This window comes from Anabrus simplex, chromosome 9, assembly GCF_040414725.1.
Source record: "Anabrus simplex isolate iqAnaSimp1 chromosome 9, ASM4041472v1, whole genome shotgun sequence".
NCBI classification, from domain to species: Eukaryota; Metazoa; Arthropoda; class Insecta; order Orthoptera; family Tettigoniidae; genus Anabrus; species Anabrus simplex.
In genome coordinates, this window is record NC_090273.1 from 125,109,960 (window position 1) to 125,128,876 (window position 18,917).

At 37.5% G+C, this 18,917-nt stretch overlaps 1 protein-coding gene across 1 annotated transcript in view; it reads right to left on the minus strand.

Annotated features, from left to right (window-relative positions):
• Cka (Connector of kinase to AP-1) overlaps positions 1-18,917 on the minus strand; it is a 256,304-nt gene that overhangs the window by 25,027 nt on the left and 212,360 nt on the right. Inside the window, exons 11-12 of the mRNA XM_067153572.2 lie at positions 18,258-18,388; positions 12,437-12,641 (exon numbers count right to left, since the gene is read on the minus strand). Of these exons, the coding sequence (XP_067009673.2) occupies positions 12,437-12,641; positions 18,258-18,388 (336 nt within the window). The remainder of the gene's footprint in view (positions 1-12,436; positions 12,642-18,257; positions 18,389-18,917) is intronic.

The following is an 18,917-nucleotide window of genomic DNA, read 5'->3' on the forward strand; positions in this document are numbered from 1 at the left end:
TGGGAGAAAGATTGTGTTGAAGAGATATATTAGCGTGATATTGGCATATTATAAACATATATTATATTGTAAAACAAGATATCTTGTTATCGAAAAACATAAAGGCAAGTGTGTTAATTGAATTGTAAAATTGTATCAAGGTGTATGACCCTGTCCTAATTGATATCTCTGAGTTTCAGGTAACATGGAACCGTCAGTTATTGGTTATACATATGAGATGACTGCACGTATTAACATGAACAGCTAAAATAGTGGGACCTCGAAGGATCTGGCCAGGAATGTGATGGACACTAATCGATAAATATTATTAATTGAGAGCTGAACATGGAAGGTGACACCGTCGTGGAGCAACAACCCAGGATGAGTACTTGAATATCGTCTATATATTCCGCCATGTAGTTGCTTATTTTAGATGTAGAGTAGTATTTATTTTTAATGTCGATTTAAGACATGTATAATTTTCAACTTGAAGGCGACCGTTATTTGTTAATCATTGCATTGTATTACTTATGATCGTTGCGTCTAGTGCGGTGAGTCAATCTACGTTGTGATAATATGCGATGGGTCGTGTAAGTTCTCTTTTAATGTCTGCTAGCAAGGTTTTGCGGAATGATTTTCGGCACCGATGATATTGGTACCGTAATGGTGTTATTGTGATGAACGTTAACTTAACTCGGGGCTCAAAATACCTCGGAGGAGCTCGGTATTTGCGACGTGCGATTCTATGGTCTTCAAATATTATGTGCTTGTGCAGAAATACAGTGTGATATTATTGTGGTGATATGGTGTTAATGCGGCAACGTATTTAGTAGTTTTTGACGTAATTGCCTGAATAGATTGTTCCTAGGTATTGTGAATTCGCTGTGCATGACGATTTGTGCGACGTGATAAGGTGTTTGATACGGTAGGATCTTTGAAAATATGTATGTGGATAGTGAGATGTGGATGGTTATAGACGTGTCATTAGGATTGCGTATTTTATGATGATGTAATGTGAAGGTCCGGATGATGGCATTGGCATTAGGAATTGTGTTGGTCATGCGTGAATTTTGATGTTGTTGTGATGAATGATTTATTTAGGCACGAGGCCGTATTTAAGAATAGTGTTGTAGGATTTTTGCACTCACGAACACTAATAGATGGTCGTCACATTTATCCTATTTAAATACAAGATTGACCAGAGCGCACGGTATTAAAGGGATGTTTAGGATCTTCACAAAATAATCGGTAACGTAAAGATATTGGGTCATGTCGTAAAGGGAATATGATCTCCTATGGTAAGTAAATCATTTCTTTGCTAGTTGGATATCTTGTAGATCATTTGAGTTGATGCCTAGTGCTGATGTAGTTATTTCAGGCCAAACTTCGCAGTGGAATCCGGAGGCGCAGAATCAATGTAGTTAGAAAAGGTTATTGTAGATGCTGCAATGTTCATTGATGTCCTTTATTTAGGTGCAGTCTTCGATGAATGTTCGAGAGGATCGAGTCTGTCTTTTAAATGCATGATTTTGATGGATGACATATTATATTACGATCCTGTGTCTTTCAAACATTTCTCTTGTATTTATGATGATTTATGAATGTGGAATAACGGTGTTTTCAAGTTGCTAGGTAGACAGTTTACCGATAAATAATGCGATGATTTAAATTAGAATGACGGAATATTATGAGATATTTGAGTAGGAACAGCATTCTGAAGTGGACGATTCAATAATTCCCAGTTATTTATTTCGAAATGCGTGATGGATAATAGATCTTTCACTGTAAGCCTTCAGCAGTGGGACACTTTGTCTCTTTTGTTTTCGATTTTCTCTTGATTGACGATGTTATAATTTCTTTGTAACAAGAGCAAGAAGTTAGGTGTTTATTTCAATTTTAACGTAACATTTATTTTTTTCTTTCTATATCCGTTTGTGTTGCTAATAATTTGCTCATTATGTAATTGACATTCGAAGTTATTTTGAGTCATTAAACGGAAAATCCTTCCATAAATGAAACATTTTACAGAATTCTCATTTGATGTAGCGTAGGAATACTAGGATAGTTATTTAATTTAGGATAAAATGAAAAGATGGTCAATGTATCTTGATGAATATGCCAATATCCTAGATCTCTAAACATTCTGTTGCGGAATAGTCATGTAATTTTTAGGCAGGAAATGATGGTTACTTTCTACGTTTAAACCACACTGATAACAGTCCACTATATAAACCTGTGACCCGACTCGTCGGACTTGCACGTCCCTAGAGTGGAGGCTTCATGGATCTCCGACTGCTTTGCTTTGCCGTGGCGTAACCCAACACTGAGATACAGAATTGAAATGTGCAAAATGGTCACAGGGATTGCTGTCAGGGCTCAATACATACATACATACATACATACATACATACATACATACATACATACATACATACAAAGATGACATAAAATTAAACAAGTTCTTTTCCTTGTTATTGTGGACAAGACCGATAGAGAAATACCATTTTTAAAATTTTATTTCTGAGCAATGTACAGACAAAAGTCTTATTTTATATATATTTTATATATGTAGATGTAGTGTCATTCACCGGGATAATGGGATATATATTCCTGATATCGAACAAAACTAGTGATATGGTTGAATTTCCAAATTGTTAGCAACCTCACATTAAAGTTTAAATTTATAAATCTAACATCATAGTTGGTACGGTAAAACTGTATAAGATATAAATGTTCAGAAATTGTATTCTCTGACTTTTGTTATGTAGTACTTTTCGATAGGACAAATAACATAGGTATTTAAAAATGAAATTTTAGGCACCTTCCCCGAAACTACCATTTCATTGAGCGTAAATAAAATTATTTACAGCCTAGACTATATTACCTTATTTGCTGACTTTACATACAGATTTACATTACATTCTGTTCACCCATTTTCTCGTGGTTCAGTACTAATATGGACTTAGCAACAAAAATTGAAATTAATAAATATCTCAGTTGGCACAGTCAGTATGGTAGGAAAAAAAAAAAATGATTGGAAATTGTAATTTTATATACCGTATTTCACGGCATAATCGTCGCACTTTTTATACCAAAATTTTTGAAAAAAATTGTAGGGTGCGACCATTATACGATGAATATTTAATACCAGTATTTGTATTACTCAAAAAATGTATTTATAACTAAATTGTATTTGATACAAATTTAAGATGCACGTAATACTCGCGTTTATACATCAAAATAATTAAAATAGTCTAAAACAAAATTCATAATTTTTCGCAACAATTCGGCGAACGTTTTTACAACCTGAAAATAAAAATGAACGTATTAAGTTAATTTGTCATTAATTTGAGTATTAAAGTTAAAATATTACACTTGCAAAAAATTATCGCTTTGTTGTGAAATGCGGACTTACCGGTACGCAATTTATTCCAAATCTTCAGTGTCGCTATCGCAGGTTTCGCTATCTGATGCGCCATTCTCGCCTCTGTTAATACCAGTATCAGATTCTTCGTCTCCCTGCCACACTGCGTCATCTTCGGAACCGTCTAGTGCATTCGAAATCCCAGTCCTTTTGAAGCTCTTGGAGACTAGTTCAGGTGGTATAAGATCCCAACTCTTCTTCACCCACGAGCATAACAAGTCCAAGGATGGACGCCTGATATTTCCGGCGGGCGTCAATTGCTGATCGCCGCTCATCATCCACTCGTAAAATTGACGTAAATGGTCTTTAAAGGGTTTATTAACACATACGTCTAGTGGCTGCAAAGCAGATGTTAGGCCACCAGGAATGACTATCTGTCGTGTCTTATTTGTAGTGAGAATTTGCTTCACTTCGTTCACGAGGTGACCTCGGAAACTATCTAAAACAAGCAGAGCTGGTTGTTTTAGTAGTGCACCAGGTCTTCTATTCCACACAGTTTTAACCCAGTCCAGCATGAGTTCTACGTCCATCCAACCCTTTGGTTGCACTCGTACATGAATCCCACGGGGAAACTGTATATTCTTAGGCATCGTTTTCCTCTTAAAAATGATGTAAGGCGGCAACTTTCTCCCGTCAGCTGTAATGGCTAGCATTGCTGTGCATCGCAACTTCTCACTACCGCTGGTTTTCATTAATACACTCCGTGATCCTTTTAGCGCAATAGTGCTGTTGCGAGGCATATCAAAAAAGATTGGAGTCCGATCGGCATTACCGATTTGAGAAAGCAAGTACGAAGTTTCCTTGCGCAAACGTATGACAAATCGGTGAAAATTTACAATCTTGTCCGTGTAATCAGCAGGCAACTTTTGGCTTAGTGTTGTTCTCCTTCGGACTGACAGATTGTGTCGTCGCATGAACCCCTTAATCCACCCACGAGTCGCCTTAAACTGAGTTACCGGTATGTTGTGTTTGCGCGCTACCCCCTGTCCCTTAATTTGTAACATTTCATATGATACACTGCAGCCATTGTTACGTATTTCACTGACGTACCTAAACACTTCTTCGTCAATTATAGGAAACTTCCCTGTCTTAGGACCTCTAAACGCGCGTCTAGAAGGGTTTGTGCTTTTTAGCTTGTTTTTTTACTTTCCGCCAGTCACGCACCAACTTTTCACTCACAGAAAATTTTCTTTCTGCAGCTCTGTTCCCGTACTGTTCAGCGAAGGCAATTATGCTTAGCTTGAAGCCCGCAGTATAGTTTCTATATTTACCCATAATCGCTTATAAATGCTTCACACGTTAATGTTTTGCAATATAAATGACTTTCCGTAATTGTTCACTATTAAAACAAATTATTTCTGCAAACACCCAAAACACAAATTAAAAACTTGAATTCTCAAGCACACATGTCTACAGTAATCACGTAAATCTGAAACAAATAAATGCATCTGTGATCTGTCCATTCCAGAGCAGCCAATACTGTTAGGCAGCAAGGAAGCATGCAACAATTTATCAGTTTAGCTCGTTGGTTGCGACACACTACTGCGCAAAGCTCGCAAACCGGAGCTCTAGCTAGCGCGGTGTAAATCTACTGTATAGTTGACTGTATTCCGAGACGTCAGTAACAAACATTCATTTTTTTCAATTTCTTTTAAACATACGGTAATTAGGTTAATATTTCTTCCCAGTTATTGATGATTTTACATTACATTACTGACGAGTTTATAAAATAAAACTTTAATAGCATTGGATAATAATTATCTTGACTGCTTGGATAAAAGTTTTCATCCCATGCCCGGACACTTATGACGTAGTAGTAAGATAAGAGTCTAGCGATGACAACTGAGACAACGTAAATAATTCGGCTGAATAATTCCGTGGAAATCTGCGTTATCGTCTTGGATTTCACTTCATGCGCAATAACACAGGAGCCGGCCCCATGGTGTAGGGGTAGCGTGCTTGCCTCTTACACGGAGGCCTCGGGTTCAATTCACGGCCGGGTCAGGGAATTTTACTTGTATCTGAGGGCTGGTTCGAGGTCCATTCAACCTACCTAGCCGGTATTTCCTGGCGACGTTGCCGATAAGCGATAACTTACAGCCTTACGTATTTCAAATGGGAACTCATAATATGTAGGTGGTGAATAAATAGTACACTGTCTTGCGACCATGTTGTCAAACTGCCGATAGTCTACCGGTAAGCCATGCGTCGTACATATACCGGTATTATTTATTTATACGTTGTGCAACATGTAGCAAACGTGACTGTGTTGCCAAATTGCCCATAAACCATACACGTATTTAAATTGCGCATTCATGTGCAACTTACGTTGCAGTTCCATTTACCTTTTAACCAGATTAGTGAACAAAATTTGGACGTGCGACGATTATGTAATTAAAGGTTTGAAGTCCGATTTTTGTATTGAAAATAAAGGATGCGACGATTACGCGGTGGCGACGATTATGCCGTGAAATACGGTAACTTTAGTTATGCAGTATTTACTGGTGGGACCACTAATAACCAATATTTGAGATTTATATTTTAGGCCTTCCCCTAAACTACCATTTCACTCCGCGTGAATAACATTATTTATAGCCTAGATTGTAGTGCCTTACTCCCGGACTTTGCATCATTCACTTCAGCCATTTTCTCGTGATGCGCGTATGTACATACAGAAATACAATTCTTTATTTTAAATCGGGAGCAATGTACAGACAAAGCTCTTATTATATATATATTCAGTTTTGCAGAACATCATTAAGTAGGATTCAATTCTTATAAACAAAACACAAATTAAAGCCTATTTTAATTTTTTTTAATCTCTGCAAAAATATTATCATGTAGCCCTGTCAGTCATCTTCATCCCCTGCAAAAATTTCAGTTTCTTCAATTGGTCGACTAACGCCGAGTGTCGAGCGGCGGTAAATAACTCGACCCCCCATAGGGGTCAGCGGCTTCGGGTGGATGAGCCCCTTTGGGTGGGGTGATGGTCCCCTCAGTGTAGGAAATGACACTGGAACCCATCATCTGTGTCTCTGGCCCAACGACAAAACAGACAGAGGAACCCCCTTTTCGCGGTTCTCATGGGTTTGGGAGGCGGATGAGTTCATGCCAGACGGACTGGCTGTGAAGGCACAACTCAATGATATTTCGAGTCTGCAGAAGTCTGTTGCAGTCATGGTACTAGAATCTGCATGTCGCATTTCATTTGTGCCACAGGGTATAGTTCCAAGATCATAGTGTGTGGTCACTTCCTTGTAAGTTGCGATCCACCTTAAACAAAATCCCACTTGTGGCACTGTTTCTTGCTGTCACGCCCTTCAGCTCAAGTCCAACGGCGATGGGATAAGGATGGTGGAGGCAGGTTTTCGAGTGAACTGGAAGCCTCTAGTTCGGACCTGCACGTTGGCAGCAGATGTGTGAGACGTGACTACTCAGGAATTCGGTCCTGGCATCTGTGTTTGGGCAGGCCTATTTAGGATCACCAATGCCCACCCTGAATGGGGAAGGCCCTAGAAAATGTGGGCTAAATATCGGTAGTCACACTCTGAGCTGGCTGGGAGGCTGCACCCAGTGGGTCACCCCTTATGCGGTCAAAAAACAAAGATTACCAAATCTTTGATTATAGGAACCTGGAATGTTTGAACCCTACTTGATTTGAAAGACAATAACAGACCTGAGTGAAGAACAGCACTTGTAACTCATGAGCTTCGACGAATGAACATTGATACTGCTGCCTTAAGTGAAACCAGACTGTCCAGCGAAAGTAAACTTACAGAGTTCAGCTCAGGCTACACAATCTTTTGGAAGAGAAAAGATGAGGGAGAACACCGTACAGTATTCATGGTGTGGGATTCGCTGTGAAGACCACATTGGTGAATGATTATCAGCTAACTCCAACCGCTGTCAGCGAAAGAATTATGACTCTCCAAATCCCACTCTCTGGAGCCAATGACACTCGCCTCCGCATATGCTCCCACCTTGGATGCTGATATAGAATCTAAGGACCAGTTCTACAACCTGCTGAGCACTAACATCACCAAAGTACCACCAAGAGACAAACTCTTAGTACTTGGCGATTTCAACGCCAGAGTTGGTAAAGATCACCAATTATGGAGCAATGTGATGGGGAAACATGGAGTTGGCAACTGTAATGCCAATGGTCTACTGCTCCTTGATTTATGTGCTGAACATGAACTCTTTAATTACTAATACTCACTAATACACACCTGCCTAATCGCTACAAGACCACTTGGATTCATCCTTGCTCAAAGCAGTGGCACATCCTTGATTATATCATCACTAGGTAATGTGATGAAAAAGATGTCCTTGTTACAAGGACTACAAGAAACTTTGATGACTGCTGGACAGATCATAAGCTCCTTTTTTGCCAGTTGAAAATCTCAATCTGTCGCAAACCAAAAAGATCCATCTACAACCTGCCCAAAAAGAAATTTGATACTTCAAAACTTCAAATTGAATCCATTGTTACAGATTACAGAAATGCAATCTCAAACAAACTGGCTAGTCATCCAGTCAGCAGTGATAGTACAAATCAGGAATGGGCCATGCTTCAGAAGGTCATCACTGAGTGAGCTGAGGACACAATTGGTTTTGTGAGGAAAAAAGGACAAGACTGGTTTGATGAAAAGAAATGAAATATCTGATCAGTGCCAAACGGAAAGCCTATCTATCCTATCTTCAAGATCCGTCTTCTAATGTGAAGAAATCACATTTCTTGGAACTTAAAGGAAAATGTCAAGCACAAATTAGGGAAATCAAGAATAACGGGTTGGAACGAAAAGCTGAAAAACTGCAAAGACTATCTGATGCCCATGACCTGCAAAACTTCCATGCTGGCATATTGGAGATATATGGTCCAATTCAATCTTCATCAGGGTCACTGAAGACTGCTGACAACTGACAACTCCATTTTAACTGATAATGAAGAAATTTTAGAGCATTGGAAGGAACATTTCTCTGCTCTTCTAAATCGTTATCAGCAGTTCTACCCCCATACAGGGACTTCACCAAAGAGCTCAATCAGCTAAAACCAGGAAAGGCTCCTCGTCCTGATAACATCCCCCTAGAACTGATACAAATTGGAGGTGCACCCTTGAAGATTAGACTTTTCACTCATCCTCTTGATTTGGGAAACTTGAGAAGTACCTGACGACTTGAAGAATGCTACCATCATCACTATCTTCAAGAAAGGCGATCATAGTGTATGTGGGAACTACCGTGGTATATCGCTTTTGTCAATTGCAGTTAAAATTTCTGCAAGGATTGTATTAACCAGGCTCAGAGTTATCTCAGAGAGGATTCTGCCTGAGTCTCAGTGTGGTTTCCGAACCTGCAGAGGCACAACAGGTATGATCTTATGTGCTAGACAACTCCAGGAAAATGCAGAGAACAACAGCAGCCTCTGTATTTGGTTTCCTGTGATTTGGAAAAAGCCTTTGATTCAGTACCAAGATCTGCTATGTGGGAAGTATTGAGACATTTTCAATGTCCTGAACGTTATGTGGAATTGGTTCAAGCTCTTCATGATGGCATGTCTGGACAGATTATTCATGGTACCCCAGTATCGGATTCGTTCCCAATCACTCATGGATTGAAACAAGGCTGTGTACTTGCTCCTACACTCTTCGCACTCTACATGGGTGCCATGCTGCATGTATCATCTGCAAACAACCTAGGCATGGAGATTAAATTTCATTTTGATGGAGGCCTTTTCAATCTGGAAAGATTTTGCTCACAAAGACGTATTCTGGTTACCCGGGTGACAGAACTGCAGTATGCCAATGACACCGCATCTCCTGCTCTAACACCCGCAGAATTACAACAGTCAAAGACTTTAAAACTGCATGGGATCGCTTTGGTCTTGTCAGTAATGCGAAAAAAACGAAGGTACTTGCACAACCTGCCCCAGGATTAACTCCTCCTGAGTTTAGTATCTCCATTTTAGACACAACACTGGAACAAGTTGATCACTTTTCATATCTTGGAAGCATCTTGTCTAAACGGTGTACCTGTGAACAGGACATTGATAAAAGAATTGAGGCTGCTCATGCAGCATTGAGACGGTTAATGCACAGAGTCTTCATGAATAACGACTTAAAACTGCATACCAAACTCATGGTGTACAATGCTGTTGTAATTTCCACGCTGCTGTATGGCTGTGAAACTTGGACATTCTAATCACCGTGATATAAAAAAACTAGAGCGCTTCCACCAACAGAAAACGAGATACATCTTGAATATTAAGAGGAAGGACTATGTGACCAACACGGCAGTTCTCGACAAAGCGCAGCTAAATAGCATTAAGGCAACAATCTCGCTCACCAACTCAGATGGTTAGGCCATGTTCACCGCATGGGTGATACCAGGCTTCTCCGCCAAATTCTTTATGGTGAACCTTATGGTCAGCATTTTTAAGGACCAGCTGAAACACATCATGAAGACAACTGGTATAAATATACAGACATGGGAAGAACTTGCTGAGGACCGTTCACTTGGCAGAAAACTACATCCACTGCTGTCAACTTGTTTGAAAGGGAACGCCGCAGACATCAAGAGGCCAAATGACAAGCAAGAAAACTCTGTCAATTACAACCCCACCCTCATGCATCCATTCAGTGTGATTTGTGTGGGCGTATGTTTTATGCCGGGATTGGTCTGCTTAGTCCTTGCATACACATCCATAAACTGAGTTGAACTGGTCATTGTATGCAGGAAGAAGTTAGATATACTCTCACTGAGTTACAGCCAATGATTTTGTAATTGATATTTCACTTGCAAATATCTATGAGTCATAAGATTTATAACATTTTACTTGAATTCCTATTTCATTCTCGGTGAACTTTCAAGAAACAATGAACATGTCTGGCAAATACCAGGTTCGAAATCACCATAGGTGTTCTTCAATATCTTATGATCTGGTGGGGTGAATAACTTCAGCATAAGCTTCTTTCTTTCAAGCGTAGTTCTTACTTTTTGGGAAGGATGAAAAATTTGATGTCATAACAGGAAGCAGAGTCTTTCTTGCAGTACTTACACTAAAGTCTGATTCTTTAAAATGCAAACTGCATACTCTGGAAAGTTCACTAGGAGACCATATTCACCTTATTACCCTGTTTAGAAATGGCTGATGTCTACTTCCCTTTCAAGATTTCATCCCTAAGAAACTGATGAAAAACTTTGTCTTTAAGAGTCGGATGTGTCGCAAGGAACACAGCAATTTACCATCTTTTCAACATGTAGATACACTAAGGATACAGCTTTACAATAGCAATATTACTATAGTAACACACTAAAACCACTGTACATATGAATAGGTTTTTTTTCCCAATTTGTAACATTATGTCTACTAGCGTTTTTTTGTAAAATTCAGGATCCTTGTGATCACACACAGTACGCGTGAAGGTGTTCTTGTGAAAATATATATATGATACAATTGAAACTTGTTCTTTTACACACTATTACAACAAAAAGATTGTGTCTATACTTTCTCACCAACACAGGACAAGTAACATCATACAAACCTGACATCTAGCGGCCAACCCTGCAAACATATCGTCCCTCTTTATTCATGCTGTATTGTGATTGTCTTCCTGGCCTTGTATATTTAATAGGCAATGGCTCAGCTCACTCTAAAAAGAATGCTTTCTTATGAATACGAAAAAGAAAAAACTGAGACAATAAATTCAATGAAACTTCAGTCCCCCCACCACACACACGAGACTGTTTTGGAGAGAAAATTTTGCATCATTACAAAAACTCAAGTTTAGCTTCTGTTGGGTCAGGTGTAGATCAGATGTGAGTCTGGGGTTGCTCCGCTCCATTGAGAGCCTTCCTGATTCTTTAATATAATGAAGTAACTTTGGTCTTATTCTTTTTGGTGCAGGACTTTTCAACCCTTCAATCTCTGAATTTTATATTTAGCATGGAAATGCGGTAGTAATGTCTGAATCCACGTTTCTTCACCTTCGTAGGACAAGCCCAGTTTAAACGATGTTAAACCTATTTCTACCTTGTAATTTTTTTTTCTTTCTGAGTGCTTGACCTTTTAGAAAGGGATTGGCCTATAGCAAAGAGGGTACCTCCTCAGCAGAGATTTTAGGCAGCTGCCTTCAAATTTTTTGTTGTGATGTGCCTTCAGCATCATCATGAATTTACTTCCACTCTGCGCAGTGGTTTTTAACATAATCGTTGTGCAGTCATATTTTTAAGTTTGCCTTAATCTTGAGATGTTTTATTTCCTTCTAATGTTGTTAACCTTGTCTTTTGAATTCCCATTTTTATTTATTATTTGGTTCTCACTGATATTTTATTATAATTTCTGGTAAAATGTTTGTTCTGCTCAAGTATACAGAAAGAATAAAGCTTGTACCACAATTTCATGCAGTTGAACATGATGTTAAATAATTTTGACTGAACGTGAATTTTGTTGATGTCAAACCATTGGTAACTTTGATTCTTTTCAAGTTTTATGTGTTATATCATGTGTATAGATTTTGATAATACATATAGGGACTTTTGAAAACTCTCTATTAGTGAATAAAATCCATAAAAAACTTGTCGATATCCCCCTGTTTAGGGCGTTTTTTTACGCATCCTTTCCTTATTTCTTACCTTCAGTAGCTTCCATTCTTTTATTAATGTTTAAATTTACCATGTCTTGTTATCTTCTGTTTGTGCCTGCAAAGCGCTACAACAAAGAAAACTGGCTGATTGGAAATTCCATTTAAAATGTTATTAGTCCTATCTAAGTATTAAATTTCATCAAACAAGGAAAGAACTGCTTATCACAAGCACGAATTTCCATATCTCTATAATTATTTAATCTATTTAATTAATTAATTGCAAGATCTTAAGCATGAATATGCATTTCAAGCAGGTCATAGATGTAATTTTGACACATCCATTTTAATACCGAGATCTTAAGACAATAAATATGCACTTAAAGCAAGTCATACATAAAATTTTCTTATATCTTCCATTATACTAAATAAATGGTAAAAAGTAACTCACTTCCAGACAGTAAATAAAGCCCATTAGGATCCACTGCCAAGCTGGTAACCGAGTCCAGGTGTGCTACCATCGAGTGTACCAGCTTACCCGATAAATTGTCAAAAAAGCGAATGTGGCGGTCTTCGTGTGCTGTTATTGTAAGGGGCAGAGTAGGATGTGCCACAACACGATTGATCTGGCGGCCCATCACATTGTTGTCAACCTCCTAAGAAAATCATTCATTAAATCATCAAACAATGAACAAGATTTTACTATACTGATTACCGGGTGTTCCCAAAAATGTGGGAAGTAATTGGGTCATGGATAATACACTTGAAAACACAAAACATCCCAATGAAAATACATTATGGTCGATCGTTTATGAGTTACAGACATTCCAGAGTTTTACTGGAATTATTGGTAATAGTTCTACCCGGTAACTTTTAGCAATGTTTGTTTATCAGCAGTGATAGACCTCTACAAAAAGTGCTCAAAATTTTGGCTGCTAAACAGCATTTTAATGTTGATGGGAATCATGGATGACAGTATCAATGAGAAAAACCTACGTTATTTTTGTGATTTGAAGAACTCAGGACATATGTTCGCAGGAATGTTTCGTGTTGTTCTGGGGTATACTATCCAATCCCAGATAACTTCCTACATTTTTTGGAACAGCCTGTATTTTAAAAAGTTACATATGGTTAAGACAAGATAAAACAACCATAGTTGTAAATCGGAGCTTGCTCCACTTAAGGTTGATAACCTCTGATAGTCAGATATGGAAAAGTCTTTTACTAAAAGAATTCCACCGTCCAACCCCTTAAGGATGGAGAAGACTACATCGGATTCAGTGGGTAGTTGCCTAAAAGACAAGAATGAAGTTGAACACTCAAGAATACGTACATATAACCAAACATACAAAAATAGAATCAAACATAACCACATTAACTACATTGCGACGCACAATATAAACTCCTTACTGAAAACCGGCAAGTTCAAGAACTTCACTGATGAATTAGATAGGCAAAATATTCTTGTGGTAGGGCTCCAAGAAATGAGAAATTTAACAGAAGATCCGTTTGAATCTCATGGTTATAGAGTGTACAATGGGAAGCTAGGCCAAAGGGTCATGAAACATTGCCTCCAATTTGGACAAGGATTTATAGTAAATTTGAAAATAATAGATTCCTTAATTGATTTTCATCTCACTGAGAATTGCAATTCTAACGTTACAAACCACAAACAAACTTTACACCATCATAAATGCTCAAGCTCCTACCAATGAAAATAATTTTCCAACAAAAACTCTGCCAGAAGTTGATAAATTTCTGGGATCTCCTTGATTAGACAATGAATAAAATAAATGTGAATAACATCAAGATCCTTATAGGGAACTTCAGCACAAACTGGGCAAGGAAAAGAAGTATTGAGATGTAGTAGGAAAGTGAAAACATCCTGATTTGACAAAAGGAGAATGGCAGCTAGACCACGTATGTATGGACAAATTCTTTCACAAGGAAATACACAATGTCAAAGTTCTAAGGGGAATGGACAGTGGTTCAGATCATTACTTAATTAAAATGAAGATTAAATTTACTCCATTCAGAAGAAAAACACAAAACAGAGTAGGAGAGAAAAGGACATACGACCCTCATCAGTTAGTCCAGAATGTCCAGTATCGGCAAAGAACAAGAACTGCAAGACTAACAGACTATTTAGATGACCTGATACCAATTCTTAAACAGAATGCAGAAGATCTAGCACCATTAAATCCAAGGAAAAGACATGCCTGGTGGACCTCTGATTGTGATAGAATGCATGAAGAAAGATATGAAGCTTGGTTGAAATTTCAAGCCCACAAAACAGAAGAAAACGCCATGAACCTCAAGAATGTCGGAAAAGAATTCACCCAATCAATTAGAAGAATTGAGAGAAAATATCAAAAAGATTTAATAAACTTATTGAGAAAAATTATTACAAAACCAATTCTAGAGATTATAACAAAGCCTTTGGTAAACAATTGCAAAAATACAACCCCTCCACCACGTTACTGTTTAAAAATAAAGATGGAAAAATAGCGCATAACAATAACGAAAATGCAGAAATCATGGCGGAAGCATTTGACAAGCTAAGGAACAGTGATGAACCTGAAAAGCTCTTACTGATACACACTCCGATAAAAACTAAACCAGAAAATATAAACCCACCTACAGCAAAAGAAGTTGAAACAGTGCTTAAGGAAATTAAGAACTACAAAGCGTGTGGAGAAGACCAAGTTTTTGTAGAGATGTGGAAATACGTCGGCAGTGCAACTCAGACATCATCCGATATGATATTACAGAAAATTTGGATATCAGAAAAATTCCCAGAACAATGGACAATAGCTATAATTAATCCAACTCATAAGAAAGGTGAAAGAAGTAATCCAGACAACTATAGAGGTATTTTCATCCGTGACTGCAAGTATAAGATTTTCTCTAAGATGCTATATAATTGGATTAAAGAACAACTTGATCAAGAGTTAGGTGAATACCAGGGAGACTTCAGACCTTGGAGAACCTGCTTTGAACAAATAATAACTTCGAAGCTAGTCATGGCATATTACAGAAAACGAAAAAAGCCCCTTTCAATAATGTTTATAGATTTCAAGAAAGCTTACGACTCCATCCACAGACCATCATTATTAAAAATTTTAAGACATTTCAGACATCACCCAAAGCTAATCAAATTGACTGAACTTACTCTAACTAATACAATTTATAAACTTACGTTCGGAGGAGAACTTTCTGAACCATTCTTGGCAACAACTGGTTTATGACAGGGTGACGGATTGTCACCTCTTCTTTTTAACTGTGCACTAGGGTACACTATGAGAGAATGGTACAAGAACAACTCGAAAAATATAAAAATTGGAACCCAGAAGGAAAACATACATTTGAACTGTCTAGGATTTGCTGATGATCTAGCTCTTCTGGCCAATGATATTCAGGAAACGAAAGAACAAACAAAATCTTTACAGGAAATAGCTCAAAATATTGGTTTGAAAATTTCATTTGAATAAACAGAAATTATGCTACCGTAACTGAACTTCCTCTTTCAAACAGAATTAAGCTGGGAGACCAAGAAATAAAAATTGTAGGAAAATTAAAGTATTTAGGTGAAATAATCACATATAACCTGAACGAGAAACCAGCATGGCAAAATAGAATAGATAAACTGGTTACAGCACCGCATGTTACGAAGAATACATATAATACAAAGTGTCCCTGAAACACTACAAAACAGTCACCCAGCCACAAATTACACATGTGTGTGAAACATTATTCATAACCACAAACACAGTTGCAATAGAGTACTCAAGTTAGAAAGGAGAATCGTGAGAACATGTTTAAATAAAAATTATAAAATAAACAGAGTCTGGAGACTAGCTTCCAATGAAACAGTTTATAAAGAAATAGAACCTGTGACTAGCACAATGAAAAAGAAACTAATATCATTCTAAGGACATCTAATACGGTCACCAGAAAATAGAATTAGTAGAAAAATAATAGAAAAATTATGGAAGTGTAAGAGTAAGAATAATATTAGATGGATCATAGAACTTAAAGAAGACATGAGAGAGTTGCATATTAAAAGAGGATTTACAATAAAAAACAAATACACTCAACATATTGAAAGATAAACGCACTAGACTACAGACAAAAATCAACAAGCAGAGAATAGGAAGATCGATTCCAGAAGCAGAAAGAAAATTACGTTCAGAAAGGATGAAACAGTATTGGACTGACAAAAAAGAAGAAAAACCTCCATAAACCTGACTAAGTAGTCCTATGTTGGCTGAAAAATTAAAATAAATAAAAAATAAATAAGAAAAGATAACACCAGAACTTGGATTGGAACATAATGATAGATGAAAACAGGATTAAATGAGTTGAGAGGAACTATGTTTGTACCAATCTGGTTGCACATGTCAACTCTCGGTACTTTCATAATACAGTAAACAGAACGGGTTGAAAGTTCTCAAATGGGTTTCTTAGTATTAGTGAAATTCGTTAGAATATTACCTCTTAGAAGTTGAAAGTCCTACATAAAACTTGCCGTTAAAGTTTGAAAGTATCACAAACATCAAAAGCAATGATATTCAAGGAGAAGAAGGGAAATCAATATTGTTTTCTTTTTTAGACTGTCAGTACAATGAAGTATAGTAAAATATATTAAACTAGCAAGTCCATCATACAGAACCCTAAGATGAACAATCGGAAAAATTATACCATAATGGTCGCCACCTTCTGTGAGGAGATTCCACCAAAGGAGAAAAAGCAATAGTTTTATTAATATACATCCACACTTTTGTACCAAATTGTAACACCACATCCCACTGTAATATCTGTTTTCAATTTTTTATGAAACATACCAAAGATTATTGGGGGTTTTATAGAAAGTATGACAGAAATGACATGCTGAAACACATTTCAAATTTCCTTCAATTTTAATTTACACAGGTAGTTTCTGAACATGAAACAGCTGCTGTTTGAAACAACCACACACATAATTCCCTTATCTCTAAAACTGCTTATGAATTTAATTATGCATGGAATCTAGAAGGAAATTTGCCACTGCCTTGACAAGAGAGATTCGGACTGATGACACTGGCTTATCTTAAGTCTGGAACTCTCATCTCCAGTAGTTTCCAGTTCCATTCCCGCCAATGTTATCTTTGCCTACTGTCTCCAGAGCCACTTCTTACAGAAAAGAAATTTACTGGTGCAACTCAACCCTCACAACCCCACTATGACGAGAGAGAGAGAGAGAGAGAGAGAGAGAGAGAGAGAGAGAGAGAGAGAGACACTCTCTCTCTCTTATCCTGAGAGCTGTAATTTGTAACAAATATATATTTTTTTCTTTTGCTAGTGGTTTAACATCTACACTAACACACCAAAGGTTTTTAGTGATGCAAGGCTGGGAAAGGGCTAGGATTGGGAAGGTAGTTGCCGTAGCCTTAATTACAGTACAGCCCAGCAACTGCCTGGTGTGAAGGGTTGCCGATGGTGGAATTTGAACCCACCATCTCCTAAATGCAAACTTACAGCTACATGACTCTAACCACTCGTTTAACTCGCTCGATAAATTTCTTTCTAATAACAAAAGTAGTCTTTTAATGCTTCACTTTTATTATCCTTTGACTCTCTAACTCGGTTGTAAGAAGTGGTTTTTATGTTGTTTGCAAGTTTTTAATTTAAGTTATATGACAAAGTTCTTAATTTCTTTTTTAAATTTCAATTTGATCATCTCATTTAAACTGTTTTCTTCCAAGGTCTTTAACCTTTGCATTCATTTCTGGCGAACTTCCTTTCCTCTTCAGTCCACTTCAAACTTGTTTTGAACTTGGGCTTTCCTGGAATCCACAGTGTTTTCCAAGTTTCTTGCAAAGAGGATCACAATCTTGATAGCAACTTGGTCAGTGCAAAATGTTAATGCCCTCAATTTGTAGTTTTTCAACTGTCAAAAGTCCACAGAAAAACTCAGCACACAGCTACTATCTCAGGTAGTAACCAATCCACCATCTCCTTGAGTGATTTAAATGAAACTTTTACACTTTGTAAGTAGCAGATTTTATTTTGATAACAGTGCAGAGAAGCAATCTAACAGTAAATACAATGCAATATTTAATAAACTGTCATCCACATTTGAACATATCATCTGGGAGTACCTGAATGTTTAAAATTCTAACCACCTATCTCTGGACATACACACATTGACGTCTCGTAATGGAATGGCAAAGATGAACAAAGATGAATAAGGAAATGAAAACCTAGTGCATAAATCAAAGATACACACTAACCAGGTTGGTTTCTAGTCTCATCAGAGGTTTTCCCACTTCCAAGTCGTAGACAATACAATGCGCTGAATTGTAGGCTGTCACCATGCGGTTTGGTTCGTCACGAACAAAATCCACAGAAGTAGGGGCTCCATCTGATTGGAGGGGAAAAAAAAACAAGGCTATAAACTTTACAAAAATATACAGTACTCAAGGCATTACTAACTAAAGAGAACAAATGCTTACTAGGATAAAAGGGATGCGGCTCAATACTAATACATGTACAAATGTTCTGTTATAATGCATGCCATTTTACATCAATTTTGACATAGCCAATTTGTAACTGGAAGGTTCTTCAGTCTGTCAAAATTAATTCAGTAACATATATTTAGAAAATACACCTGAAAACAGTGGCGAACTGTGATGTTCCTTCTGAGAGTATATCTATCTAAATCATCCACACAGTCTTTATTCCAAGCATTATTTTCTGAGGAAAATAGAATACATGCTCAACAGTACAGTTTATTAATTTTTGCACAACCACATAACCAATCTAAATCGGTCACCACTTACATCATTGAATCTCAAAAAGCTCTTGAATTTCGCCTTTGGAACTAACATATCTAAATACAGTCGAAAGATGTGCTCTGTTAGAAACGTCAGTACTTTCATCCAAAATAATGG